This window comes from Callospermophilus lateralis, chromosome 7, assembly GCF_048772815.1.
Source record: "Callospermophilus lateralis isolate mCalLat2 chromosome 7, mCalLat2.hap1, whole genome shotgun sequence".
In the NCBI taxonomy this organism is placed as follows: Eukaryota; Metazoa; Chordata; class Mammalia; order Rodentia; family Sciuridae; genus Callospermophilus; species Callospermophilus lateralis.
Genome location: NC_135311.1, coordinates 108481898 through 108509879, shown reverse-complemented (window position 1 = coordinate 108509879; position 27982 = coordinate 108481898). Strand labels below are relative to the sequence as shown.

Below are 27982 nucleotides of genomic sequence, written 5' to 3'. Positions count from 1 at the left end.
CTGGCGTGCGCAGAGCGATGGAGGCCTCCTGGCTGGAAACGCGATGGGCGCGGCCTTTATACCTGGCATTCGTGTTCTGCCTGGCCCTGGGACTCCTGCAGGCCATCAAACTCTACCTACGAAGGCAGCGACTGCTGCGGGACCTCCGGCCCTTCCCGGCGCCTCCCACGCACTGGTTCTACGGGCACCAGAAGGTAGATGGAAGGGAAGGGGTCATAGGCGGGTGCCAGAGACAGCCTGCGGATGGCGTCTGCTGCTTTTCCTGTCTCCAGACCCGCGGTCCTGCACGGACCCCCCAGCTCAGCCTTGACTCTCAGCACCTTTTCATTACTCTAGAGACTTCCAGCAGCCCCACAGGGAAAGGTCACTAGAGAAGAAATAGTGGGGGGTCGCGAGGGAGCTTCTATATATATATTTACTACATTATAAAATGCCTTCCACATATACTGTTTAAAATAGTATGTTCACTTGAATCAAAGTGTGAAATATGATATATCAAGAACTATGTAATGTTTTGAACAACCAACAATAAAAATTAATGAAAAAATAAAAGTAAAAAAATAGTATAGTTATTATAAACAATACTTATTAATTGCATAAAATGTGCCACACTAAACACAATGGTTGGCACCCTTTAATCCATTCTAACCAAAGAAAATTAACTTTCTTTTCCTAAGATTCTTGTGAAGCAGGAAGCTACCCCAGCCAACCTCTTAAGAAATATGATTGATTGAAATTTATCAAATAAAGGGAGACTGTTGCTTTTTGTTCTCTCCTATTCTCTAAATCTGCTCCCAGTCCTGATTTTTTTTTAATTCAACCAATTTTGAGTGGCATTTGTGTGATAGATACTAGAATTACAAAAAACAAAATGGGTCCCTACCTTCAAGGGGCCCAAGTCAGGTGCAGACTTAGGCCACCAAAAGAAATGAAAATACAAAGTAGAGAGTGCTTCAGTGGAGGCACATGGAGTCTTGGAGAATTCCTAGGAGAGGAAAGAATGTCTGTGAAGGGCTGTGCAGAATCTTAAAAGGATGGGTGGGGCATGTAGTGTTTTCATCTTCTAATGTCTTCTTCAGTTTCTTTCTTTGGTGTTCTATATTATTTTGGTTATGTGAATGCTATTTACTGCTGATCTAAATGGTCCAGGCTGATTTTGACCCTTTTCTACTAGAACTCCCTCCCCTATAGTATGGCTAACTTCCTCTGTTTCCCAGGTGCTTAGATTTTCAATATCTGTTATGCTTTTTGTGGAAATAGTTTTAATAGGGCTATCACACACATCTCAGTATTTTCAAATATTAAAATATACCAAGTAATCTATCAGGCCAAATGCTTTTCTGGAGGCATTTCTCCCACAGCCCTCTCCTCCCGCTCCAATCCAGTTAGGCCTGGTACATAGCTGTTGTTCCAGGACCACCTATTGATGCTGTCCTGTGTGACATCTCATGTTTCCTGGTCAGTATGGCTTCTTTTGTTTCCTATTTATTTCATCATTTTTATGGTTTGATTCTTGGGAATGAGTGAAGAATTTTTTTTGAGCTGTTAAATGGCTATAAACATTCTAATTTCAAACATGAATGGAATTAAGTTTGGCTAGGTATAGAATTCTTTAGAAATTATTTATTCTCAAGGCTGGCGTTGTGGCTCAGTGGCAGAGCACATGCCTAGCCAGTGGCAGACCACATAAAAGTAAAATAAAGGCATTGTGTCTATCTACAACTTAAAAAAAAAAGAAGAAGAAAGAAATTGGTTATTCCCAAGCCAGAGGGGTGGCTCATACCTGTAATCCCAGCAGCTGCAGAGGATGAGGCAGGAGGATCATGAGTTCAAAGCCAACCTTAGCAACTTAGCAAGGCCCTAAGCAATCAACAAGACCCTGTCTCTAAATAAAATATAGAAAAGGGCTGGGGATGTGGCTTAGCCCCCTGGGTTCAATCCTTGGTACCAGAAGAAAAAAAGAAAAAATTGTTTATTCTCAGAATTTTGAAGGCATTATTTCATTGTCTCTACCTTTCAAGATGACTATTGAAAATGCTGATAATTTTCTGATTATTTTGTTTCAAGTTTTAGTTGTATATGTTTAAGGTTAATAAAATGATGTTTTAGTATATTTATCTTGATAGGCATAAGAATAGTAAGGAAATTAATATAGTCAAACAAATTAGCATTTCCATCATCTCATATAGTCACCTTCTCTCCTTTTCTTTCTCTTCTATCCCCTCCCAACTCCTTTTTCTTTTCCTTTAGTTTTTTATTACTGCATTATAATCATTTGTAATAGTGGGATTCATTTTTTTTTAAAGAGAGAGAGAGAGAGAGAGAGAGAGAATTTTAATATTTATTTATTTATTTATTTATTTTAGTTTTCAGCAGGCACAACATCTTTGTTTGTATGTGGTGCTGAGGATCGAACCCGGGCCGCATGCATGCCAGGCGAGCAAGATACCGCTTGAGCCACATCCCCAGCCCAATAGTGGGATTCATAGTGTTATATTTATACATGCATGAAATTTGATCAATTTCATTCCACAGTACCTCCCTCTTCCTGATCCTTTTCTTCTACCCTAAGGGTCTTCCTCCTATTTTTATAAGATTTTCTCTCCACTCCAACCCCACCCCTCCCCCCCTTTTTTTTTTCCTCTCTCTCTAGCTTCCACATGTGAGAAAAAAAAACAAACAAACATATGGCCCTTGACTTCCTGAGTCTGGCTTATTTTACTTCACATAATGTTTTCTAGTTCCTTCTTATAAGTGATATGATTTTATCTTACCTCATGGCTGAGTAACTCCATGGGTATCCATATCATGTTCTTTATTCACTTGTCCATTGATGGACACTAAGGCTGCTTCCCTAACTTGGCTGTTGTGAATTGCAATGCTATAAATGTAAGTATGCAATTGTTGGTAGGACTGAAAATTAATACAACCACGCTGAAAAGCAGTATGGAGACCCCTCAAAAAACTAGGAAAGGAACCCAGCTATCCCAATTCTTAGTATTTATCCAAAAGAACTAAAATCAGCATACTATATGATACAGCCACATAAATGTTTATAGCCACACAGTTCACAATAGCCAAATTATGGAACCTGTCCAGATGCTATCAATAGACGAATGGATTAAAAAAAATGTGGTACACACACATACACACACGTTTTACTCAGCCATAAAAAAAGAATGAAATCATGGCATTTTCCAGTAAATATATAGAACTAGAGAACATCATGTTAAGTGAAATAAGCCAGATTCAGAAAAATCAAAGGTCAAATGTTTTCTTTCACATAGGGAAGCTAGAACACAATAAGAGGAAAAAAGGAAGGATCAGCTATCATAAGGATATGGGGAAGATCAGTGGAGAAGAAGAAGGAAATTGAGATGGAGGGAGGGAGGACTGGAAAGGAGAGGAAAAGCAAAATAAACTTAACAAGTGATGTTAAGTTTATGCTATGTGCATGTATAAATATATCACAGTGAATTTCAAGTATAGTATGTGTAGTATTTATAGAAAAATGTTTATAAATATATAGAAAGCAAACAATCAAAAATAAATAAACAAGCAAAGGAAGATTAGTAAAGGAAGGAAAATAGAGAAAGGGAGGATGGAAGGGAAAGTGGGGGAAATAAGGATTGAAATGGAATAAATTAAATATCATGCTTTTATGATTTTGTCAAAATGAACACAACTACTATGTATAACTATAATGCTAAAAAATGGTATACATATATATGGTATATATATATATATATATATATATGCACTTATTTCTTTACATATATTTATATATGGCATATATATGTACTTCTTTCTATGTATAGCTATAGTATGCTACTTTAATTATTTTGGATAAATATCAAGCAGTGAAATAGCTGGGCCATATGATGGTTCTATTTCTAGTCTTTTGACTAGAAATAAATTATTATGGAGCCTCCCATAATAATTTCCTTAGTGGACATGTTAATTTACAATCCCACCAACAAAATGTAAGTATTCTTTTTTGCCACTTCCTCACCAGCAATTATTATTATTGGTATTCTTGATGATTGCAGTTCTAATGGAAGTGAGATGGAATTACAATAAAGTTTTGATTTGTATTTCCCTGATGGCTAAGGATGTCAAGCATTTTTTCATATATTTCTTGTCCATTGTTATTTCTGATTTTTGAGGAATATGTTTCATTCATTTGTCTATTTACTAATTGGGTTACTTGGTTTTTTCCAGGAGGTGTTAGATTTTTTGAATTCTTTATATATTCTAGATATTTATCCCCTGTCAGAAGAGTAACTGACAAAGATTTTCTCCCATTCTATAGTTTCTCTCTTCACACACTTATTTCTTTCACTGTACAGAAGCTTTTCAGTTTGATGCCATAACATTTGTCAATCCTTGGTATTATTTCCTGAGTTTTGCAATCCTGTTAAGGAAGTTATTGAGACAGGACAAGTCCAGCCAGTTCTCTAATTTCCTTTACTTTCTTTTTTCTTTTTCTTCTTTTCTTCCCTGCAGTTTCTTCAGGGAGATAAAATGGAGAAGCTTGAGGAGACTGTTGAAAAGTATCCTTGTGCCTTCCCTTGCTGGGTTGGGCCCTTTCAGGCATTTTTCTTTATCTATGACCCAGACTATGCAAAGACATTTCTAAGCAGAACAGGTAAGACAAGGGGCAAATCTCAAGGACCTAATCCTCCTAGGAGTGAGATGGACATGACCCACAAGCAGGAACTGAAGCAGAGATTAGTACTGGGTCTTTAAAAAAAAAGGCGGGGGGATTTTATTCATGAGGGAAAACCATGGTTAGGACACAAGCCAGCAGGTGGTCACAGCCTCATAATACTGAGTGTCCACCTGCAGGGTCGGGGGAAGTACAAAGGGAATACACCCAGAAACCCCATTCCACTCCTAGAGACCCAGACACACTCCCAAGTGACTCAAATGACAGGTGGGGACAACAGTTAGATGGAATAGTGGCCAGAATGAGGACCTGTGAGACTGTGGAATGTGGCAGGTGCAGACCCCTATCCATTCAGAAATCTCTTGGACCCCGTTTGTCTTCGTCTTCAAGGCCGTCTTGAAGGTCATGTGCAAGTCTCTTCAAGGCGGCTTCTAGTTCCTTGCCATATACCTCGAGGCCCCAGCAGTGGGGCTCCCCAGGAAAGGCTGCTGCTGGGACACTCTCCTGGGCACTCTCTGGAAGGTTCCCACAGGCCTGGCCCTGAATGGAGAAGCTTCTGGGGCTTCTTGGGCTGGGGAAGTGGGCGTCTTTGGCAGATGGGCATGTACAAGACAGGCCAGACCAGGGGGGGCTTGCCCAGGTTGGGCTTGCCCAGGTTGAGTGTGCCCAGCATGAACTCGAGGGCTGTGAGGGCCGGTAGGGGTGGAATTCAAAGCAGTGACAGCCTGGTTCCCAGTACCGGTATGAACACTGCTGCACCCTAAACCAATTCTTCACGTGTTGCTCCTCTGGGCCAAGGTGGGAGGCCAGGGGCACCAGGGCACCCACGGATGGAAAGGGGTCCTTCAGGAAGTGTGCTTCTAGCTCCTCTTTCTGCTGCTTGCTGGGGATCAAAATAGGCCAATCCAGGGTCTATGGGCCCAGTATACTGCGAAGGCTTTGGATATTAGCCATGGCAGCGGAGGCTCCATTCAGAGGAAAGGAAGCACTGAGTCTTTATGATACCCTGGAGCAAGTGTGGAGAGGGGACAGGACTCTGACCAAGTGAACTCCTTATGTCCTTCTCAGTCCCTAGTCTAGTTCCCAACTCCAGAGTCCTTTAAAGCTGAGCTGTCATTACCAGACTGGCCTTTGCCCCTCTCACTTTTGTGACTTCCCTTTCATCAATACTCCAGACTCCCATCTGTCCTGAACATAAGCCTCCGGGGGAAATCAGAAGTAGCCCTGCCTCTGAAGGCTCAATACGTAATTCTGGATCTGTATCTTTCTGTTACCAGCCCAACCTCTTGATTATGATCCAGTTTTTTTTTTTTTAACCCTTATGTATGTACTCAACTCTGTTCTTTTGGGGGCCATGATTCAGCTGCCTCCTCTACCCACCCCTTTTCAAGGCCTCCACCGTGAATTATGCATAGCACAGAACTAACATGGTCAGTGTTTGCTCTGTCAACTTTGCAAAACAAGTGTCTCATATTCTATTCTGTTCTTCATATTCCTCATCCTTAGTAAAACCTTATAAAAGAAAAGAGCCTTTCCCTGAAAGTCTCCAGGTTTCCCATCCCCCTCCTCTGATTTGTCTCAAGTTCAGCTCTTAAGGAACTCCATGTCAGTGTCACAAGAGCAACAGGGGGTGTTCGTATCTCACTCTATGGTGACTGCTGGTGTGTCTCATATTTAATATACCTTTCACAAAGGACATATGTTGTGCTACTCCTGTTCTGGAAATGTGGCAATCCTCTGACAACCACTGTTTCTGCTGGTGGAAGTGAAAATGAGGGAAGAATCTGGGTTTGGGTATCTGTGTGTCTCCCGGGACTTGCTGTTCTCTGGTACTGAACCAAGACCTGTGTTTCCCCCACCTCCCAGGACTCCCATTTGCTCCCTGTTTGTGCTGAACACAGCAAATGGAAAAAAAAAAAAAAAACCTTCACTGACTGGTAATGAGTGCTCCCTCTAATGCTGTATTTTGTTTGTTTCCTTTTCTTGACTCTGCAGACCCCAAGTCCCAGTACCCATACAGGTTCATGACTCCGTGTCTTGGTATGTATGTGCCAACTTGTAACCCGCTTTCCCACTAAGTCCACTTTGCATGATAGAGCATTTCAGAGACTCAAATCTGACCTCAAAAGTATTAAGAGTAAGGTTGATATATACTGGGAGTTGTCTAGGGGAAGGTCACAGGGGAGCTTGAAGGTCAACTCAGAACTTCCTGGAAAGCCTTCTTATCCACTTCTCTCCTCAAAGTCCCATTTTCAAGGCATCATAGGGATGAACCTGTCTCCTCACTTTCTTTTTTGTTTTAATAGAGACATCACATTTTTATTATTTGTTTTAGCCAACATTCATTGACCAGGTACATTCCTAGAACTGTTTTAAGCACTTTATATTAATAAAGCTTTTTTAATCCGTGACATTGCTAATATGAATGAAGCAACTGAAAATAATATAATATATTCCAAACAAGACATAAATTTAAACTAAATCAGAATATCTATATTTTGTTTTTGTGTATCTAACCTACATTACCTTCTCCTTCTTTAAAATTGTAGCTTCGCCATTCCTACTCTGAGAGACTCGTTTGGTCTCTCTTGTTTCCTTGGATTTTTTTTTCTTTTTTTTTTTTTTTGTATGCAAATCAATAAATTTTATTCTGAAGTACAGTTTGGCAATATTCTATGAGCAGATAAATTAAGCTCTTTAGTCATATAATCGATGTGTGTGCTAGACCAGGAAAGAATTAATTGAAAGATCTAGGCTTTGGATCCAGATCTCCTTAGATTTGAATCCTGCCCCCCATACCAGTAAACTAATTGAATGTGATTTTAAGGAAGTGATTTAATCTCTCTATGCCTTAGTTTCCTCATCTTTGAAAATGAGGATAAGAATCACTGTTATAGCTGTTATGAGACAAATTAATGTGTATTTCTAGCATTTTATGTAATGCCCAACATTGAACCAGAGCCAGACTATGCATTATGAGCCTGGCATATTTTAAGCACTCAATGAATAGTGTCATTCAGACTTTCAGGTCCTTTTAAAAATAAATCCTTAATGAACACTCTGGCAATAGATTATGGTGAGGTATTAGCCTTGATAAGTGTTTACATGTATGTCATTCACAGACCAGGGCTCAAGAGGGTGGTATCTGGAAATAGAGTTCCTAGTGAATTTGTATTTCAATCATTTATGGATTGGTTTACAGTGGAGAGGAGATGGATATTTGTTGTGTTTCTACTGTGAGCCAGGGCAGGACTAGGTTTTGTATCTTATCATACATCTCCATAGAATCTGCATGACACAGTAAGATTGATATTTATTATCATAATTTATTATTTTAAAAAACTAAGCCTCAGAAAGTTTAATCAACTTCCTCAATTACTACATAGTGATTTTAGTATTTATTACCATTCTCATCTCATCAGACTTTGAAACTCAGGATGTTAAATTCATCCATCCCAGATATAAGCAACAAAACTCACTACCATCTTAACCTAGGAGCCCTTCTTTGATATTCCACTATTTCACCGAATGCTATTCTTTATCTTTCCTTTTTCTCTGATCTAATAAGTGGCATGCATTTATGTCTTTTATTTCTCAAGGAAAAGGACTCTTGAATCTAGATGGGCCCAAATGGTTCCAGCATCGTCGCCTACTGACTCCTGGATTCCATTGTGATATCCTGAAAACATATGTCGATATGATGGCCCATTCTGTGAACACGATGTTGGTAAGTAGGGTGGGAAAGTGACGCTCTGTTGCATTGCAAGGGGCTTCCAACTGAAATTGTATTAGGCATACGTTTCATGGATAGTGAAAATCAAAAGTCAATTTCTGAAATTAATCTATGTATAAGTACCCACTGAAAAGCAGATGTTTGTCTAAGCTTTTGATATTTTCTTTGGGTGATTAAAATAATAATGAGAAGATCTAGTCTTCTGTCTTAGATATATTCTGAGATTCTATAGCAATACACCAAGTACCAACTAGAGATATTCATGCAGTAAGAGTTGTAGGTGACAAGTAAGAAAGCTACGACCAGCTATGGCAGCTTCTGATTCCAGAGGAGACTAAAATTTACCATGAAATATAAATTGGATGTGTATATGTAGATAATATGAATGAGAGAGTTCTAGATGGAGCTGTTCAGCGTGGAAAAAAAGGTTTGGAGGTTGGAATGGATTTGTATGAGGGCCACAAAGAACTGATCAGAGGATTAAATGTCTTCATTGAAATCCCAGATATGAGTTTCCCCTTGTAGATAGTGAAGGATCACTATGAGGTGACCTACACCCCAAAGGGGAAGGAGGTCTTTGCAGAGGAACATTCCTGGGATGGTCTCTGATTTATAGTTAGCTGTGCCCAAGCTCTACTTTTAAAAAGCTTTTAATTTTTAAATTGTATTTCTTTTAATTGGATGAATAATTCACTAATACAGTTTCATCGCAAATACTTCAAACACCAAAAAGCCAAATTCCCTTCACCATCATCTCCAAAATCATTTCTGTTCCCAAGGAATCACTATTCCTGGTTCCTCTACTGGCTTCTCAGCCAAGTTCACAGAATCCCATTTAACCCCTGCCTGGATGGTGGTGAAGTCATTGGTGAGGTCTTGAGACAAAGACCCAAAGACTATCAGGTACAGAGTTAGAGAGAGAAGAGGGCACCCTCTTCCAACTCTGGTGCTGCTCAGCGACCAACACAATTTTAACCTCCAATTCTAGGAGCTCTTTCTGCTTTTCCTGTTTCTTAGTCCATTTCCATGAGTTCCTCTCATACTTCCTCCCCCAGCAGAACGGTTCCAGAGGGCACTGAGCTTCAAAGACTGCTCTTGCTCTCATCTCTTCTAAATGTAACATTTGTGCTCAATGTGCACACTGTATGCATGTGTTGAAATATCACATTGAGCCCCATGAATAGATTCAACTAATTGAAATTAACTAAAATAAAATATTTTTAAAGTAGCTAATTCAGATTCTAGCTACCTGACTAAACAATTGACACTTTGGTATAAGGTTTTCAAACTTTACCTTTTATTCAGACTCCTAGTCCTTGGGACCTAGCTTGGCACTTGTAGATGCTCAACAAATGCAGGTTGACTTAAACATTTCCACTTATTTGCATTTTTACACAAAGAATATTTGCATTTTTACACAAAGACTGCAAATGAAGGCATTTTGATGATAGTGATGATGTTGATCTTGACCTCCTCTGCCAGGCTAAGTGGGAGAAGATTTGCAGCACTCAGGACACAGCCGTGGAGGTTTTTGAACACATCAACTTGATGGCCCTGGACATAATCATGAAATGTGCTTTCAGCCAGGAAACCAACTGCCAGATAAATGGGTCAGTGACAGGAGAGCAAAACAGATATTTGTTCATCATTATCTAAGTCAATTATTGACACAGTGTCCTAACTTTATTTTCTAGCTCCCTTGATCCTTATGTAAAAGCAACGATTGAACTCGGCAAAATTATATTTTATCGCATGTACAATTTCTGGCACCACCATGACATAATTTTCAAATTCAGCCCTAATGGCCACCTCTTCCAAGAGTTAAGCAAAGTGCTACATCAACACACAGGTAAATACATGGGTATTTCTTGGATTTGATTTGCCCAAGTCCATATATCACCATTAATTGTATTGTGGCTATCAAGAGAGATAAGCCTCAGTGTGAACAGAAAAAAATTATTGTTCTTAATGGAGCTTTTATATGGACACTGCTCAAATGAAATACAGTTTGAGTCCTTTAGAAGAGTTTGCTACATCCATAGTAGTAATTAGTCTTCTCAGTATTCTTGTTATGTTATGCAATTTTTATTATGTACAGTTATTAATACAAAAACAATAAGTGGACACTTAAGATTTCAAAACATATATAACATATAGCTTTGTGCAATTATTGCAGTAATAATTATAAGTTAAAAGTACTCATGCAATGTAGGAATGGGTGGGAGAAAGAGTAGACATGGAAATGCACTCAAAAGAAGCTTGATTCAAAAATATGTTTATGTTAGCAAAGTGTAAACTCAAAAATTAAAATAGAATAAATTTTTAAGCAATTCAACATTACTTTTCATAAGTATCATAATAGAGAATACTCACCCAGAAATTTATCCCTCATGGGCTCCATCATTAACTAGCAGCATGACTTTGGACAGTTACTGTTTTGTTTCAAAGGCATATGAAAAATGGTGATTTAAAAATAAACCTATCTCATAGGTTTCTGGTGATGATGAGTGTGCTAATAAATGTAAAAGACTTGGGATGATACCTGGCACTGTATAAATATTAAATATAAAGTATAGTTACTTATCAAATATCTTTGCCCCCAGGAAACTTTCAAGACTCACCAATACATGCATATTCACACTTACATATACACATAGATACTATAAGGAGGACATTCAGTGAAGCAGGTTAGAAACAATTTAAGATACAAGTGGGCATTACATCTTTATAGCAATAGTCCTCAAATGTTTTTGCATCATGGATCACAGAAAGTATTAACTTTTATATGATTCATTGGAGTAAATAGGAGTGGATTTGAGGACAGCTACATATGACTTAGATGATTCTTTACATTTTCATTATGTATAATTATGATGAAAAAACAAAATCAAAAGTATTAGAGAAAATATTAAGTGTCCAGGTTGTTGAAAACTTTAAAAACAAGACATTTTCAGTTGTGTATGGTGATGCATGCCATAGTCCCAGTAACTTAGGATGCTGACGCAAGAGGATTGCAAGTTCAAGGCAGTCTCAGCAACTTATCGAGGTGCTGAGCACTCTGTGAGACCCTGTCTCTAAATAAAATACAAAATAGGGCTGGAGGTGTGGCTTAGTGGTTGATTGCCCCTGAGTTCAATCCCTGGTAGCCCCCCAAAATTTTTTTTAAATAACCTGTTGGGGATTTTAATTGTGAGTATGTTGAATCTAAAAATCAAGTAGGGAAAAAGAAGTGACATCTTGATAATATTGAGTCTTCCTATCTATATACATACATGGAATATTTTTTCATTTATCTAGATAAATTTTATTTTTTTCTTCAGGTTTTTAAAGCATTCCTCATAATGGATTTGCACATCTTTTGTTGCATTTATACTAAGTATTATGTTTTTCAGAACTAATGTACATAATATTCTGTTTTTTATTTCAAATGCCATGTTTGTTGGTAGTATATAAAAAATCACTTCTATTTATTAACTTCATATCCTACAACCTTGTCATAATTACTTACTAGTTTCAGGTGTTTTTTGTTGAATCTTGGAGATTTTTCTACTATCATATCATCTGTGGATAAACATAGTTTTGTTTATTCTTTCCTAATTTATATACTTTATATTACTTTGTCTTATTGTATCAGCAAGGATTTCCAGAAAGATGTTGAATAAGAGTGGTGAGAGGAGACGACATTGTTTTATTCCTGACTTTATTGAAAATATCAAGTTTCTCATCATTATCTATGATATACACTATAGGGGTTTTGTAGATATTCTTTGTCAAGGTGAGGAAGTTTTCCTTCTGTTCCCAATTTGCTGGGATTTCTTTTAAACATGAATAAGTGTTAAATTTTGACAAATGGCTTTTCTGTATTTACTGATATAATCGTACTCTTTCTTCTTTACGCTGTTAATTAATAAGTTACATTGATTGATTTTCAAATATTGAACCAGTCTTGCCCACCTGGAGTAAATACCACTTTTGTTGAATTTTTGCATCTATGTGCATGAGAGATATCAGTCTGTGGCTTTCTTGTAATATCTCTGTCTTATTTAGGTATGAAGGTAATGCTGGCTTCATAAAATGAGTTAAAGTATTCTACTTCTATTTTATGGAAGACACTTATAGAATTTATTTGATTTCTTCCTTAAATGTTTGGTAGAGTTCACTAGTGAGATTATCTGGGCCTGTTTTTTTTTTTTTTTTTTTCCTGTTCTGGAAGGTTCTTAATGATTGATTTAGTTTCTTTAGTGGATACAGACCTATTTTAATCTGTCTCTCGTGTGAGTTTTTTGAAGATTTTATCTTTCCAGGATTTGGTCCATTTCATCTGGGTTGTTTCTTTATTGGGTGAAGTATTCCACATATGTCAATTAGATTCAGTTGATAGATGATGTTGTTGGTTTTAACTGTGTGCTTCCTGATTTTTCCTACACTGGATTTATAATAGAGAGACAATGAAGTATCCAAATATTCTATCAGTTTTTGCCTCTCATATTTGGATGCTTGTTGTTATGCATACACGTTAAGGATTTTTCATGTGCTCTTAGAGAATTAATCTCTTTATCATTTTAAAATACCTTCTTTATCTGGTACCTTTCCTTGCTCTGAAGTTTATTCTGCCTGGAATGAATATAAATACTCCAGTCTTCGTTTGCTTATTTATTATGGTTTACCTTTCTTCATTCCTTTACTTTTAATTTGTATGTATCTTTATATTTAAGGTAAGTTTCTTATAGGCAATATATAGCTGTGTCTCATTTTTTATGTACTCTGACAGTCCGTCTTTCAATTGGTACATTCACATCACTGGTGCTTAAAAGAGATAAATGATATATATAGTGGATTAGCAGCTACCAGATTTATTACTGCTTTCTACTCACTGTTTTTGTTCTTTGCTCTTTGGTCTTCCATTCTTTTTCTACCTTCTGTGGATTTTTAATAAAGTTATTTTTTTACATTTATTTATTTTTTTAATGTGGTGCTGAGGATCAAACCCAGTGCCTCACACATGCCAAGTAAGCGCTTTACCACTGAGCCACAACCCCAGCCCACCTTCTGTAGTTTTTAATTCAGTGTTTTCTATGACTCAATTTTTTCTACTCTGTCAGCATATCAATCATACATCTTGCTTTTGTCAGTGGCCATACATATCCACAGTTAATCCAAGTCTACTTTCCAGTAACACTACACTACTTCAATAGTAGTGCAAGCACCTTCTGGCGGAGTATTCCCGACTTGTCCCTCCTGTCCTTCTATGGCATTATTTGTCATTTATTCCACTTATCTGGAAAATATAATCATTAAATATATTGTTGCTGAAATTACTTGAGACAAACTGTAATCTGTTAGCTCAGTTAAAAACAGGAAAATCAAAAGACCTACATTTTACCTTCACTTATCCCCTAACGCTCCTTTCTTTGTGCAGATCTGAAATTCTGGTCTGTATCATTTTCCTTCTTGCTGAAGAACTTATTTTTAACATTTCTTACAAAATATTTCTACTATAACAAGTTTACTCAATTTTATATGCCTTAGAAATTTCTCTTTAATTTTTAAAGATGATTTCTCCAGGTACAAAATTCTAGGTTAATGGGATTTTTTTTTTCTTTTAACACTTCAAACATTTCACTACACTTTCTTTTTGCTTGCATGGTTTCTAACAAGAAGTCCAATGTGATTCTTATGCTTGGTCCTCTATAAATAAGGTGTTTTTCCTGTGTTTTCTTTAATGATTTCCTGTTTGTTTTGTGCAGTTTGAATATGCTGTGCATATGTGTATTTTTTTTTGTTAAAGAGAGAGTGAGAGAGAGAGAGAGAGAGAGAGAGGGAGAGAGAGAGAGAGAACTTTTTTAATATTTATTTTTTAGTTATCAGCGTACACAACATCTTTGTTTGTATGTGGTGCTGAGGATCGAACCCGGGCCACACGCATGCCAGGCGAGTGCGCTACCGCTTGAGCCACATCCCCAGCCCCCTGTGTATTTTTTTAATATCATCCTATATGGCATTCTCTGAGTTCCTTGGATCTGTGATTTGGTGTTATTAATTTTGGAAAGTTCTCAGTCATTTATTGCTTCAAATATTTCTGTTTCTTTCCTCCTTCTCCATGTATGTGTGTGTGTGTGTGTGTGTGTGTGTGTGTAGAGGTAGGTAGCACCTTCATATTTTTATCCATTTCTTCTATGAAAGTAATTTGTTTTTCTGTTTCTATTTCAGTCGATTTTGTTACATTTAATTTCCATTTTATTTGAGTTTTAAAATATACGTGAGTAGCAGGAAATAGTCAATTGTAACTCAAAAATATTTCTGCAAATATAAGTTATTTTCCTATTATGCTGGAGGCCTTTGACTTAAACATATGCAGGCAGATTTATCTTTGTGCTGCCTGATGGGAGTTGTAATTATAGATTATTTAGGTAATAAAAGAGTTGGTTCTGATAGCCATGAGACAAAATGGCCTAGTAGAAGAACCCTTTGAGGAATTTGGCAAGTCACAAGAGTCAAGGCAACAAAGGGGAAACTATTCCAAGGAGAGAAAGAAGAGAAACTCCAGGAATCAATAAATGACTGACAAAAAGCCTAAAATGCATAGAAACAGAGGAAAGGCAACTCTGGGTAAAATACAAAGCATTTTACAACCTCAGCCCTCACTCCCCAGCTGAAGGAGGTGAACCCAACGCTGCAAGCACAAGGTAAAATGGTCTGTTACTTGAAGTATATATCTTTTTAGCGATTGTCTCGTGATATCATGACTTTTAGTACTAAAAACTGAGTCTTGTTTAATAAGTTTTGTTCAAATTCTACTTTGTCCAATATCAAGATTACAACCCTGCTTCCTTGTCATTTATGATTGTCTGGTATAATCTCACCTATCCTTTTATGTTTAGCCATTCAGAATTACTTTGTTTTAGGTATGTTTCTTCTATGCAGCACATAGTTGGATTTTATTTTATGAGCCAGTTTTGAAATCTTTTTATTTCAATAACCATATCATTCTCATTCTCATTCATTGAAATGACTGTTATACACGGTCACAATGCTGTCATATAATTATATTATCATTACTGTGTGTATTATGGTATAATTACTGTATTTATTTATTAAAGTTGTCATAACAAGTGATCACAAACTAGAATAGATGTTTAGAACAGACTTTTTCTCTATCACAGTTCTGGAGGCTAGAACTACAAAGTATTGGCAGGGCCATGTTTCTTTGGGAAGGCTCTAGAGAAGGCTCTTGCCTTCTTCTTCTACCTGCTAGTGTCTGCTGATGATCCTTGGCATTCCTCAGCTTGCAAATACATCATTATTATTTCTGACTGTATTCAAATGGTTGATTTCTCTCTGCTTCCAAATTCCTCTCTTCTTTTAAGAATACAAGTCAGTGAGGTAGGTCCTACTCTAATCCAGTATAACTTTATCATAACTTGATTGCTTCCACAAAGACTATATTTTTGAAATAAGGCCACCTTCACAGCTCTTAGTAGATATGAATTTTGGGGAGACATTATTCAATCCACTATATAGTTTCTTTATATAGCATGTCATCTTTGGTCTTTTTAAATATACTGTCTTTGATATTTAAGTTGTTTATATTTTTTAATTTTTTTATAATTTTAATATTTATTTTTTAGTTATCAGCGGACACAACATCTTTGTTTGTATGTGGTGCTGAGGATCGAAGCCGGGCCGCATGCATGCCAGGCGAGCGTGCCACAACTTGGGTCACATCCCCAGCCCCTATATTTTTTAATTTTTTTATTTGTTCTTTTTAGATACCAATGACAGAAGAGTGTATTTTGACATATTATACATACATGGAGTACAAAGATGTTTGTGTCTTTGTTCTGAGGCTACCATAATATTTATTTCCTTTGTAGAATCCTTAGTCTCCTACTTTTCTTTATTTAACCTTTTACTGTTCTAAAAGGTCTAGCTTGCCAGTTTTTGTATTGTAGTAAAATGTATATAATTTAGCATTTGCCATCTTAACCTTTTGCAAGTGTACACTTCAGTGACTTCAAGTATATTGACATAGTTGAGCAACCATCTTCACTTTTAATGAAGTAGTCATCTCTGTAGATTTCTCGGAATGGGTTCATGAGCACAACATTCCCTGAGTTCTTCCATGTTTAAAACAAATTTTTTTCTATAGCCTTGATACTGGAAGGACAGTTTGTCTACATATAAAATATTTATCTCATACTTCATTTCCTTGAGTTTCTTGGAAATGTTCTACTATTGTCTTGATTTCTTTACTGTTTGTCTCAAGTTTGAGCTAGCCCAATTTTCTCTTCCTTAAAACTCATTTAATATTTTTGTCAGAAGTCTCTGAGGATTTTTTTCCTCTGTCTTTAATGTCAAATATTTTTACTAGGTATATATCACAATTGGTCATTCTGTTCCAATTTTTTCAGGCAGAGACTAGGTCCTTTAATATATAGATTTCAATTTTTTATTTCTAGAAATTTTTCTTGGATTAGGTTTTAACTATAGCTCTGTTCCATATGTTTTTGTGTTTTTCCTTTTGGTCCCTTCAAACATGCATATGTTGAGGGTGCAGAATTATTTGTTTATTCTTGGTCATTTTTCCATTGTTTTGCCTATCTTCTATTTCATCTGATAATTTCCAAGAAGATGAGATTTTAGAGGAAGAAAAGAATGATTGATCATTTAAATCTAAATTTGAAATTATCTTAATTATATTGCTTACCTACTATATAAACTAGGTCTTTGATTTGTTGTATTTTATTTTGGAACTTTGATCAAAAGTTGTCCATTTGATGGAAAAATAAATCATCTGTGAAAATTTAATCAACTTAAATGTAATGTACCCAGTCTGGTCTCTGAAAAGCCAGCAAAATCTGAAGTTATTCATGGGCCCTGACTTACTTTATAATTTACTTGACTTTGATTGACTTTGCTGCCACTTTGGTAATGGAGAGATATTATTCTACCCAGAAAAGGTAATCCAGGACAGAAAAAAAACCCTCAAGGCTGGAATGAAGCAGGATAACACTCAAAAGAATAAGTACCAGGATTTCCTGGATATTATCCTTTCTGCCCAGGTAAATCTTCCAAATATCTTAGCCTAATTAATCATCCAGTTAACTATGTGTGTCGGTGGATAAGAGGGGATGGGGTGGGGAAAAAAGCAAAGCTGATCCAATAAATTTAACAGTACTTTGAATTGAGAGGTTGGCTCCATGAAGGTTGGGGTAAGGATAGAATTCTGCAACTGTCACTAGACATGGTCATTGAAGACTAAATTATGTATTTGACAGGATTGGGGATTATATAGATACATGGAGTTTAGGTAATCAAAGGAAAATGGGTCACATGAGTGAGCATGTAAAAAGAGAAGGAGTTGGCACTGGAAAAATCTGGATAGATCTGGGAGTCTGAAGAGAATTCCTTGGGTCTGATGAGTGGAAAGCACTTTGCAGTCTGCTTTTCCTATCTAATGTTGGTTCTCCTTTATGCTCTGAGTGAGGTGTCACTCATAGAATATATCTGTTGAACTGAATTAAAATTGAAACTTTTTTTTAAATCTCTAAGTTTCCCCCTAGAGCCATTAATTTTAATTGGGTCTCCAAAGATCTGTAAACTTACATTTCATTAAAACATCTCTACTGTACATTCTAGGCTGAAAATGAAGACAGCTTCTCCAATGCTGACCTGCGGTCCGAGGTGAACACATTCATGTTGGCTGGGCACGACACCTTGGCCGTGAGCCTCTCCTGGCTCCTCTACTGCCTGGCTCTGAACCCTGAGCATCAGGAGAGATGCCGGGAAGAGATCAGGAGCATCCTAGGGGACGGGTCTTCCATCACCTGGTAAGATCTACCTCTCTAATCATTTCATTCTAGTTCTCCCCCTGGGATTTTGGGGTATTTTTTGCCCTGGTTCCTTAATAATGACAGTGACTCATGATATGTGTATGTGGAAGCAGAAGAGGTAGGCTGTTTCTCTGTTCGTTCTCAAGAAAGCCCCAAGTAAGTGCCTTGTCTTTTGCAAAAGTTCATTCATCCAGAAATTGTCATTGCTTTTCTACTCAGTGGTGTATAAAATGACCCATTTCTTCCTTTCACCCAGTCTCTGGCACATTGGAATGAGGACCTGACCGGAGGCTAGCATGTAGAATTTGAATGGTTGGGCCCAAGTGGGATTCCTGAGAGAGCTGAATGAACAGCTGCGTCATTTAAGGCTCATTGTGGACACTCTAACCATCCCCTTGTCATCAGTTTCATTTCTCAAGGTGACTTTGGACTTTGAACATGGTATTCAGTAGGAAGATATGATATGGGTTCTGCCCTCAGTGAGCTAACAGTCTAATGTGGACACAGACCTCCATAGAACAAATTGAAATATAGCGTGATAAGGACAATAATAGAGATATGTGCTATCCACCAGACAGGCACCTAGCCTGGCATGGGGGCTCAAAGTGATTTCCTTAGAATGAGTAGAAGTTAACCACATGGAAAACTTCAACTCTACTTTTCTAGGTTTAAGCGTATCTTGTTATTAATAAAGTCCAGCTTATGAATTTGCTCCTCAAATATGCTGTTTGCAAAGAAACAACATGTTTCTGACATAAATCACACCCTTCATCCTGCCTGGTGAAAAGGAGCAGAAAGATAGAAATTCTAAGGGTCACTGAGCCACATGACTAGGAAAACAAACATCGTATTTGATATGAGAAGATCAGCTCAATTGAAATATTTGTAAAGCAAAATTTGAAGTAATAAAGGTATAGTAGAGCTATCATTTTATAAGGAATTATAATGATTTCTTAACACAAATTAAAGGCTTAATTTATATAGCATAAAATACAAAATTAGACAGTCTTTTTACTTTTTGCAGGGAAGGGGCGGGTACTAGGTATTGAACTCCGGCACTCAACCACTGAGCACATCCCCAGCCTTATTTTTTGTGTTTTATTAAAAGATAGGGTCTCACTGAGTTGCTTAGTGCCTCACTTTTGCTGAGGCTGGCTTTGAACTCACCATCCTCCTGGCTTAGCCTCCCAAACTACCAGGATTAAGGCATACACCACCTCATCCAGCTCATTTTTAACTGACAAATATGCACGTGATGTTTTGATACTTGTATAACTTGTGGGATAACTAAATCAAACAGTGGATATATCTATTAACTTACATACTTATTTTTGGTGATGAGACATTTCAAACCTATCCACTTAGCAGTTTTCAAGTATACAACAAATTGTATGTTGTACTTGCAATGCTTCCATAGAATTGCATGATGTGCAGTATATCTTCTGAATTTATTTCTCCTATCTAACTAAAGTTTTGTATTCTTTGACTAGTATCTCCTAGTTCTTAGACCCCTGAAGTACCATTCTACTCTCTGCTTCTAGGAATTCAACTTCTTCAGATTCCTCACGTGATTGAGATCATATGGTCTTTGTCTTTCTGTGCCTGTTTTATTTCCCTTAGCATAATGTCCTCCAAGTTTTTCCATGTTTTTGCAAATGATAAGATTTTCTTCTTTTTTTAATGTACTTTTAATTGTAGATGACACAATACCTTTATTTTATTTTCATGTGGTGCCAGGGATTGAACCCAGTGCCTTCCACATGCAAGGCAAGCACTCTACCACTGAGCTACAACCTCAGCCCAAGATTTCCTTCTTTTTAAGAGCTAGGTGGTTTCCTATTGTGTATGTATGCCACATTTTCTCTATCCATTCATCTGATGATGGACACTTAGGTTGACTCCATATCTGGGCTATTGTGAATAATGCTGCAATGAAGATGGGAATGCAAATGTCTCTTTGACATACTGATTTTGCTTCCTTTTGATGTATATCTGGAAATGATATTTTTGGATCATATGGTCATTCTATTTGCAATCTTTAATGGAACTTTCGTACTTCTTCCTATAGGACTGCATTAATTTTCATTGCCACCGATAGTGTATAAATGTTCCCTTTTCTCCACATCCCCACCAATGTTTATCTTTCTTTTTTATTTTATGATAGCCATTCTAACATGGTTAGGTGATATCTCAATGTGGTTTTAATTTGCATTTCTCTGATGATTAGTGATGTTGAAAATGTTTTTTGTATGCCTGTGGCCATTTGTATGTCTTTGAGAAATAGTGTATTCAGGTTCTTTGCCCATTTTTTAATTGGATTATTTGTTTTCTTGATACTGAGTTGTGTCAGTTATTATACATTTTGGATATTATTCCCTTATCATATATATGGTTTGTAAATCTTGTCTCCCATTTTTTAGGCTGTCTCTTCACCTTGTTGATTATTTCCTTTATTTTGCATAAGCTTTTTGGTTGGTGCAAACTCATTTGTCTGATTTTGCTTTTGTTGTCTGTGTTTAGAAAACTATATTTTTAAAAAATTTTGTCAAGACATGTCAAGAAGCTTCTCCCTTTTGTTTTTTTAGTAGTCTTATAGTTTCAGGGTTTCAGGTTTTAAATTTAAGTCTTTAATCCATTTTGAGTTGATTTTTTTTACATGAGGTGAGATAAAAGTCTAATTTTATTCTTCTGCATGTGCACATCTGGTTTTCTCAATACCATTTCTGCCATTTCTCCACCGTGTGTTCCTGGCATCTTTGCTGAAGAATACTTGTCCATAAATATGCAGATATATTTCTGGGCTTTTTAACCTGTTCTATTGGTTTTTGAGAAGGTGCCATGCTGTTTTGATTAGTAAACTTTATGGTGGTCATCAGATAAGGTAATACTTTTCACAAAGCACTTTTGTCTGTGAATGGCTGTGGAATACTGCAGCACTTTTGCCTGTGAATGGCTGTGGGAACTTCCTATTCTCCTATCCTGCTGAGTAATCATTCTTTATTTATTCATTGATATAATAACAGTGAATATCGCTTTCCAACATGCCTTAGATATTTTAACCTTCACTAGGGTAAATATCTACACAACTAAAATATCACCATTTCTCATTCTTGTTTGGCCTAAATGGGAAAATAGTAAGTAACTCTCTGCTGGCTGAAAAAACAAAGTCTAGATGATGTGTTAATTGTCAATTATTTTAATGAGACAAAGGGCAAAAATATTACAAAGAACAAAATGTATTTTTTTTACTGTCACATGTATTTATAATAATGACATTGGGATGTGGTATTCTGAGAATTTACATTTCCTCTAGACAGGTGCTGCAATCATTCTGCAAAAAGCAATTTCTGGGAAAGCTGGATAGTTGTCTCAAGTTTTTCCATTTGGCTCCTTGTCAGACCATTTCTATGTTGATTAAAATTCTTTCCTAGGTTTTTTTTTTTTTTTTTTGCACCATCATGAGGTGGGCAAAATTTTTATTCTTAATTATACAAAGTGCCAGTGTAAGAATTATTTTTTTATCCTAAGCTTAAGGAAGGAGTTCAAAACTAAAATTTCATATTACCAAATGGACAAATTCTGCATTCACAGTAAGTAATAAGAAAAGAAAATACGGGCTGGGGTTGTAGCTCAGTAGCAGAGTGCTTGCTTAGCATGTGTGAGGCACGGGGTTTGATTTTCGCACCATATATAAATAAATAAAATAAAGGTCCATTGACAACTAAAAATATACTTAAAAAAAAGAAAAGAAAATACAAATACAATAAAAAGACTAGACTAAATATTTGCAGTTATTACTTTTGAACCAAACTGACTAACTAGAATGCAAATTAAAAATACAACTTTATTCTTCTGGTGACACTTGAAACTTGCTCTATGGATCAAGTTCTTTCATCTCCAGGACAGAATCCTGAGATCGCATAGAGGTTTCATCCAATCACAAGAGTAGTCTCATGTCCAAGATTGAACTGTCCAGCCCCATATAATAGTGAGACCTTCAAATACTCATCCCCTTGGAGCATCTCCCTCCATCCCAGTTTGGCACTTCTTTGGGCCTGGAAGCCAATAGAGAGTGAGGACTTTATTGCTGTCTTGTCCTTACTTGCCCCGCAGTCCGGCTAAAATAACGGGGGGGGGGGGGGGGGGGGGGGGGGGGGGGGGTGACGAATAACTTGTGTAGGTTGATACAGCAGGATTCGAAGCGGTTTATTGTAGAATAAGAGCGGTATTTATACATTTTACACAGCCTATCTAATTAGCATAAAATAGATACAGCAGTCAACCAATAAGGAATCTCCACACTTAATGGCTCGCTTTTGTTACTTCACAAACCACTCCCTCTGGCATTTTTGCCAGGCACCCTGCAGACTTGTTTACAGACTCTAACATTTCTCTGGCAAAATAACAGGTGCCAATCTGACTTGTTTACAGACCTTAACACTTAACTGATCAGCTCCTCCCCTACCCGGAAGCTGCTCTTTCTGACTCTTCCAGGAAGGATTGGGGCTGGGGAGGAAAGAAGGGGAAAGGTCTGTAACTATTGTGATCTGTTCAGGGGGGTTGGTGGATATTTAATGCTTCCCTTTCTCTCACATCTGTGGGTCTCTTGGAGACTCTATGATTCCCAGGGAATTCTGGTCCTGGGCAGAGCCTTTCTCCAGCTGAATCTGGAGCTCTCCCTCCCTCCCTCTGGTCGGTTTGTTGGTCCATAGGACACATTGGCACATTTCTACAGTGCAGCTGCTCTCCCCTGCCTCTCTGTCCATTCTGAGCCTCTCCTATCAGTCCTGGCTCCCCAGACACCAGCGAGCACTCATCAGACCATCTGAGTTGCCCTAGTGAAGCTTCCCTTTGTGTGTTGGAGATGGGCCAGCACCCTCTTCCATTCTCCATGGCCCTCCAGTATTCCAACAATTCTCTCTAAAGGATGTTTTTTTCTCCCTTAAACTTCTCTAGCCTTTTCTCCTCAATCCTTAGTTATTCCTTATACATTCTTGCCAGGGTAAGAAGAATTACTCTTTTTTTTTTTATCCTAAGCTTAAGGAAAATGTTCAAAACTAGTCAAGAGCTTTGTGATGTTTTGAACAACTAATAAAAAAAAAAAAGAAAATGTTCAAAACTAAAACTAGAATTTCACATTACCAAATGGCCAATATGATGAGCTAAGGGTTGCAAAATTGGTTTTCAGAAATCTCCTTGGCAAGCCTTTTGCTGTTAGATAAACACCTCATTATATAATGAGGGTACGTGGCCCCTCTTTTTTTCCTCTACCTCACCTGATCCTGAGGTAGAAAGTCCCATTTTAATGATCTTATACATAAACCTATGACAAATAACTTTAACCTGAGAGTAGTGTGTATTAGGAACAAACAAAAGATAGGAAAATATCATTATTTACAACCAGATATGAAGTCTGAGACCCTTCCCTCCCTCCCTCGTCCTCACAGGGACCAGCTGGGTGAGATGTCATACACCACAATGTGCATCAAGGAGATGTTCCGATTGATTCCTCCAGTCCCGTCCATTTCCAGAGAACTCAGCAAGCCCCTTACCTTCCCAGATGGACGCTCCTTGCCGGCAGGTCTTTGTATTCTTTTCCTAAGCAGTTCCTAGAGACCATGGGATCTTGGGGACCACAATGACAATGATTGGTGGGTTTCTACCCTCAGGGCCTCTGGCTTATGGTTAGGCATCTATCAATAGCTCGGAGGATAATTCCTTGGTCAGATTTCAGTTTCAGTGACTCTCCCAAGGCACGCAGCCAGTTACCGCAAAGCTAAGCTCATAACCTACATTTCCAGAATCCAGCCCAGGCTTTCTCCTATTGTAAGGTGTTGTTTCTAAGATAATATTTGTTAGGCTGAGTTTGAGACCCAGATGAGACTTCGTGGGAGTTGAGCATCATTATCTTATTCTGAGAGACTCAGAGGGATTTATTTTTTTGCTTCATCATGATAATATCACCCTAAGTTTGAAACACTTCATATATATAGGGCCTTCAAACATTTTCTCATTTTCACTCCTTGGAATGTGATCTTAACAGACACTTCTACAGTGTTTTACAGTTTTAAAAACACTTTAAAATACTTTTGATGTCACCAGTAACCCACTGGGAGAACCCCAATGTACAGATGGGGTTAATTGATAGAAGCAAAACTAGAACTCATGCAGAGGCCCCATACTCCAAGTTTAGGTTTCTGGGCCAGGCATGAAAGATGCAGTGGGATCACACAGGACACTCTTTCACTGTATGCTTTAGTGCCCCACTAACTGCCTTAGGAAGCTAGTCAACAGGATTGCTTATGGCAAACACCTACAACTTGTCCTGTAACTTGTTTGATAGATCCAGAATTAATTTACCAGAATTATTTCTAGTAACAAAATAAGTCTCAAATTCTCCTTTGTCTTTTTTATCCCCAAACTATATGAACATTTGCCAAAATTCCCCATTTTCCATGTCTGAACTGCATCAACAAAAATTGGCCACTGGATCTGCATGATACAATTATAGTTCTGTTCTTAACATACCCAAGTTGTTGCTAGTGGGTGCAACATATTCCATTTACAGACATTTAAGTAATTTCCAAATGTGGAAAAAAAACATAAGCATAGTTTAGCACTTCGATATGACACCAAGAGCTCCCTAGAATAAAATCATGAATTAAGTAAATCATTGCCCTGAAAACTAGAGTATAAATCCAAGTCTCCTCTTTCCCTGTGTCCCTCTCTGGTGGCATCAGCTCTGCCACACAGCTCTGCCACACAGCTCTGCCAGGAGCTAGCTCTCCTTCCAGAATAAAAATCTTTCAGAGGAACAGTATAGCAGTAGTCCAGTTTTTTCTTTCTCCTGTATTCTTCTTTATTTCCCTCCTGACTCAGGAATCACAGTGGTTCTCAGTATTTGGGGTCTTCATCATAACCCTGCTGTCTGGAAAAGCCCAAAGGTATGATTCTCTTCCAACAGACATATTCAGAGTACAAACGCTACCCAATTTATTTGGGGGCAGCTGAGCATGAACGTGGCTCTACAGTTTAAGCAAATAGCTGAAAGCAATCAAAAAATAGACATAAAACTCCAAAATGAATAGAACTTGACCACTAATGGGAACTTACCCTCTTTCCCCACTCCTGCTTTACCTTTGCTTTGAATGAACAGATTGACATAATGTCACACAATCTCCTCTAAATTGCCGCAATTTCTATTTCAGCCATTTCCCTGTAAAGCTCTACCAAGCATTTACTTAGATATCTCCAAGACTGAGGCCTGACAATAGAGTTATTCAGGAAACTCAGGCTCTCTTTTGCAGGACGGAACAATATAGATCCTAGCAGAAAATCAATGACACACTCAAGTTGGATGTCACTGTGTTGTAAGGAACTATTATGAGGATGTGGGCAGGGTTTAGGAAAAGCAAATTAGGACATCTGCCAGAAGTGTTTATCTCTTCTAGGCCTGATGATACCCAGGAGGGAGGGTTATAGAACCTGGAGAGAATGAACTTCAAGGGGAAAGGCCATCAGATAGGAGCTGTGGTAGAGATGCAGCCAAGCTGAGGCAGCAGGCAGAGAGGAGCCAGGGAGTAAATACAGGGAACTCTATCCTCCCACTCTCCAGAGCCCTTATCAGTGTCTATTATTGTCCAAATCCAATGGAAAACCATGTGTGTCAGCTTCCTGGGGCCCAGAATAGTCTGGGAAATAGAGAGAGAGAGAGAGAGAGAGAGAGAGAGAGGGGATCTAGACAGGCGAAGAGGAGATGTGTTGCAGCATTGAGTTCCTTGATTCAATATTTTTGAAACTCAAGTACTCAAGTACCAGTCCTATCTTTACATATGCCAGCAGGGTTTCAGCTCTAACCTGGTCTACCTGTCCTGGTAATTAATAACTATGGAATTATGTGGCTTTGACTTCTACATGAGTGCGCTCTCACTTCCAAAGTAAGAATAATGCCACTTGTCATATTTTTGCTTCCCCTTTACTCTGACTAGCAGACAAGTCAATTGGAAGCCAAAGTCTGCAGGTCTAGAGGTGCATTGTGAGGGAAGCAGCTCCTAGCCTTCACTGAGCTACTGCACACTTGAACATGGCTAATCAGGATTGAGATATGTACTTTAAAGACGTAGTACCAAAACAATGTGAAGTATTTCCTTGATAATTATTTATACTAATTATATTTTGGAATAATAGAATTTCGGGGTTAAATAAATTCTACTCTAAAGAGTAATCTCATCTTTTTAAAAGGTGCCTACCAAGGCATTTTAAATTGCATGTGAGGTTTACGTTGTTTCTGTTGAGCAGTATGTGGTAACTTTAAGAAATATGTTAATATTGTTTTGGGGATGGTTGTGGGGTTGTCTTCTTATTGCAGATCTTTGACCCATTGAGATTTACAAAGGAGAATTCTGATCAGAGACACCCTTATGCCTTCTTACCATTCTCATCTGGACCAAGGTGAGGACAATATGAAGTTGTTGAAAATATACAAAAATGTTCAGTTAGGAGTCACTTCCTTTAGACCCTCAGCTCTATAAATTCTTGCATGGAACCTCATTGTCTCATGAGGCAGATATTGGTTTTTACAAAAAACCTCTGAAAAGATCAGTTAGTTTCACAAAGGATAACACAATTATCTTCACATGCCTCAAAAAGAGACCATACAATGTAAACTATTGCTCCAAGGAGTCCATCATCAATGCAGAAGAAACAGTTCTGTAGGTAATTCCAACTGCCATCTTATGTAGGGAAGACATCCTGTTGGAGCCTCCCATTTATCTTCTTATAGGGAACAACATAAGGCTAGAGTCCAAAAGTTTCAGTGGCACTTAGTGTGAAAATGTTACTTTACTATAAACTTTAGACTTGTGATTCTAGGAATTTATTAGAGTCAGGTGGAATATTATTGCTCCAAGCATCACTTTCTCTTCCTCTATGTCTTCAGGAACTGCGTCGGGGAGCAGTTTGCCATGCTGGAGTTAAAGGTGGCCATTGCCTTGATTCTGCTCCACTTCAAAGTGACTCCAGACCTCACCAGGCCTCCTGTCTTCTCAAACCACATTATCCTCAAACCCAAGCATGGAATCCATTTGCACCTGAAGAAATTCCCCGAGTGCTAGATCCACAAGTATAATGACTAAATATACTTTGTTTTTAAGTTACATTTACAGCTAATGGTTCAAGCAAATAGAGAGGAATCAAAATGCGGTAAGAGGGTTGGAGATAGATGGATTAAGAGATATCTGTAGAGCTGCACATTCCCTAAGGACATTTCCAGGTAACTCCTAACACTGTTTGTTTGTGTGATTCCAACTATCATTAATACTATATACCAAGCACTTTGCTAAGTGACTTCCAAACATATTCTGTTGTTTTTTTAAAAAGTTTTTAGAATTACTCGATAGGTGAATATATAAATATTTGCTGTAAAAGAAATTCAACATTAGAAAAGCATGTAGAATAAATTAAAAATTTCATTTTGCCTCGCCCATACTGAATGCCCTGACCAATCCTACTACCTTTAAAAAAAAAGAATAATTTGGTATGTATTCTTTCATATTTTTTCCTATATATTTCACATATATACACATAGGAATGTATTCTTACCAATGGGTTCATATCAATATTGTTCTTGCTTTTCTCACTTAATAAAAGTCTTTCTCATTCCAAGGATTTATGGTTTTCTATAATATGAATATTCTATTACTTATTTGACTATTTTCCTCATTATATATATAAGTTATTATAATTTTA

General features: G+C 37.5%; 1 protein-coding gene across 1 annotated transcript; it reads left to right on the top strand.

The window, feature by feature from the left end:
• Nucleotides 1–17: 17 nt before the first annotated feature.
• Cyp4x1 (cytochrome P450 family 4 subfamily X member 1) lies at nucleotides 18–27348 on the top strand. The gene is made up of 12 exons (XM_076862799.2): nucleotides 18–194; nucleotides 4507–4648; nucleotides 6665–6709; nucleotides 8269–8396; nucleotides 9885–10012; nucleotides 10097–10251; nucleotides 17358–17464; nucleotides 18042–18232; nucleotides 23683–23816; nucleotides 25115–25179; nucleotides 26604–26686; nucleotides 27174–27348. The coding sequence occupies exons 1-12, from the start codon at nucleotides 18–20 to the stop codon at nucleotides 27346–27348; spliced, it is 1530 nt and encodes a 509-aa protein (XP_076718914.2).
• The last annotated feature ends 634 nt before the right edge of the window (nucleotides 27349–27982 follow it).

Bases quoted from the DNA above. Each gene is read 5' to 3' on its own strand.
- Cyp4x1 (XM_076862799.2), top strand. From the start codon at position 18: ATGGAGGCCTCCTGGCTGGAAACGCGATGGGCGCGGCCTTTATACCTG. The intron at 195-4,506 runs GTAGATGGAAGG...TCTTCCCTGCAG, and splicing joins GGTTCTACGGGCACCAGAAG to TTTCTTCAGGGAGATAAAAT. The intron at 17,465-18,041 runs GTAAATCTTCCA...TGTACATTCTAG, and splicing joins ATATTATCCTTTCTGCCCAG to GCTGAAAATGAAGACAGCTT.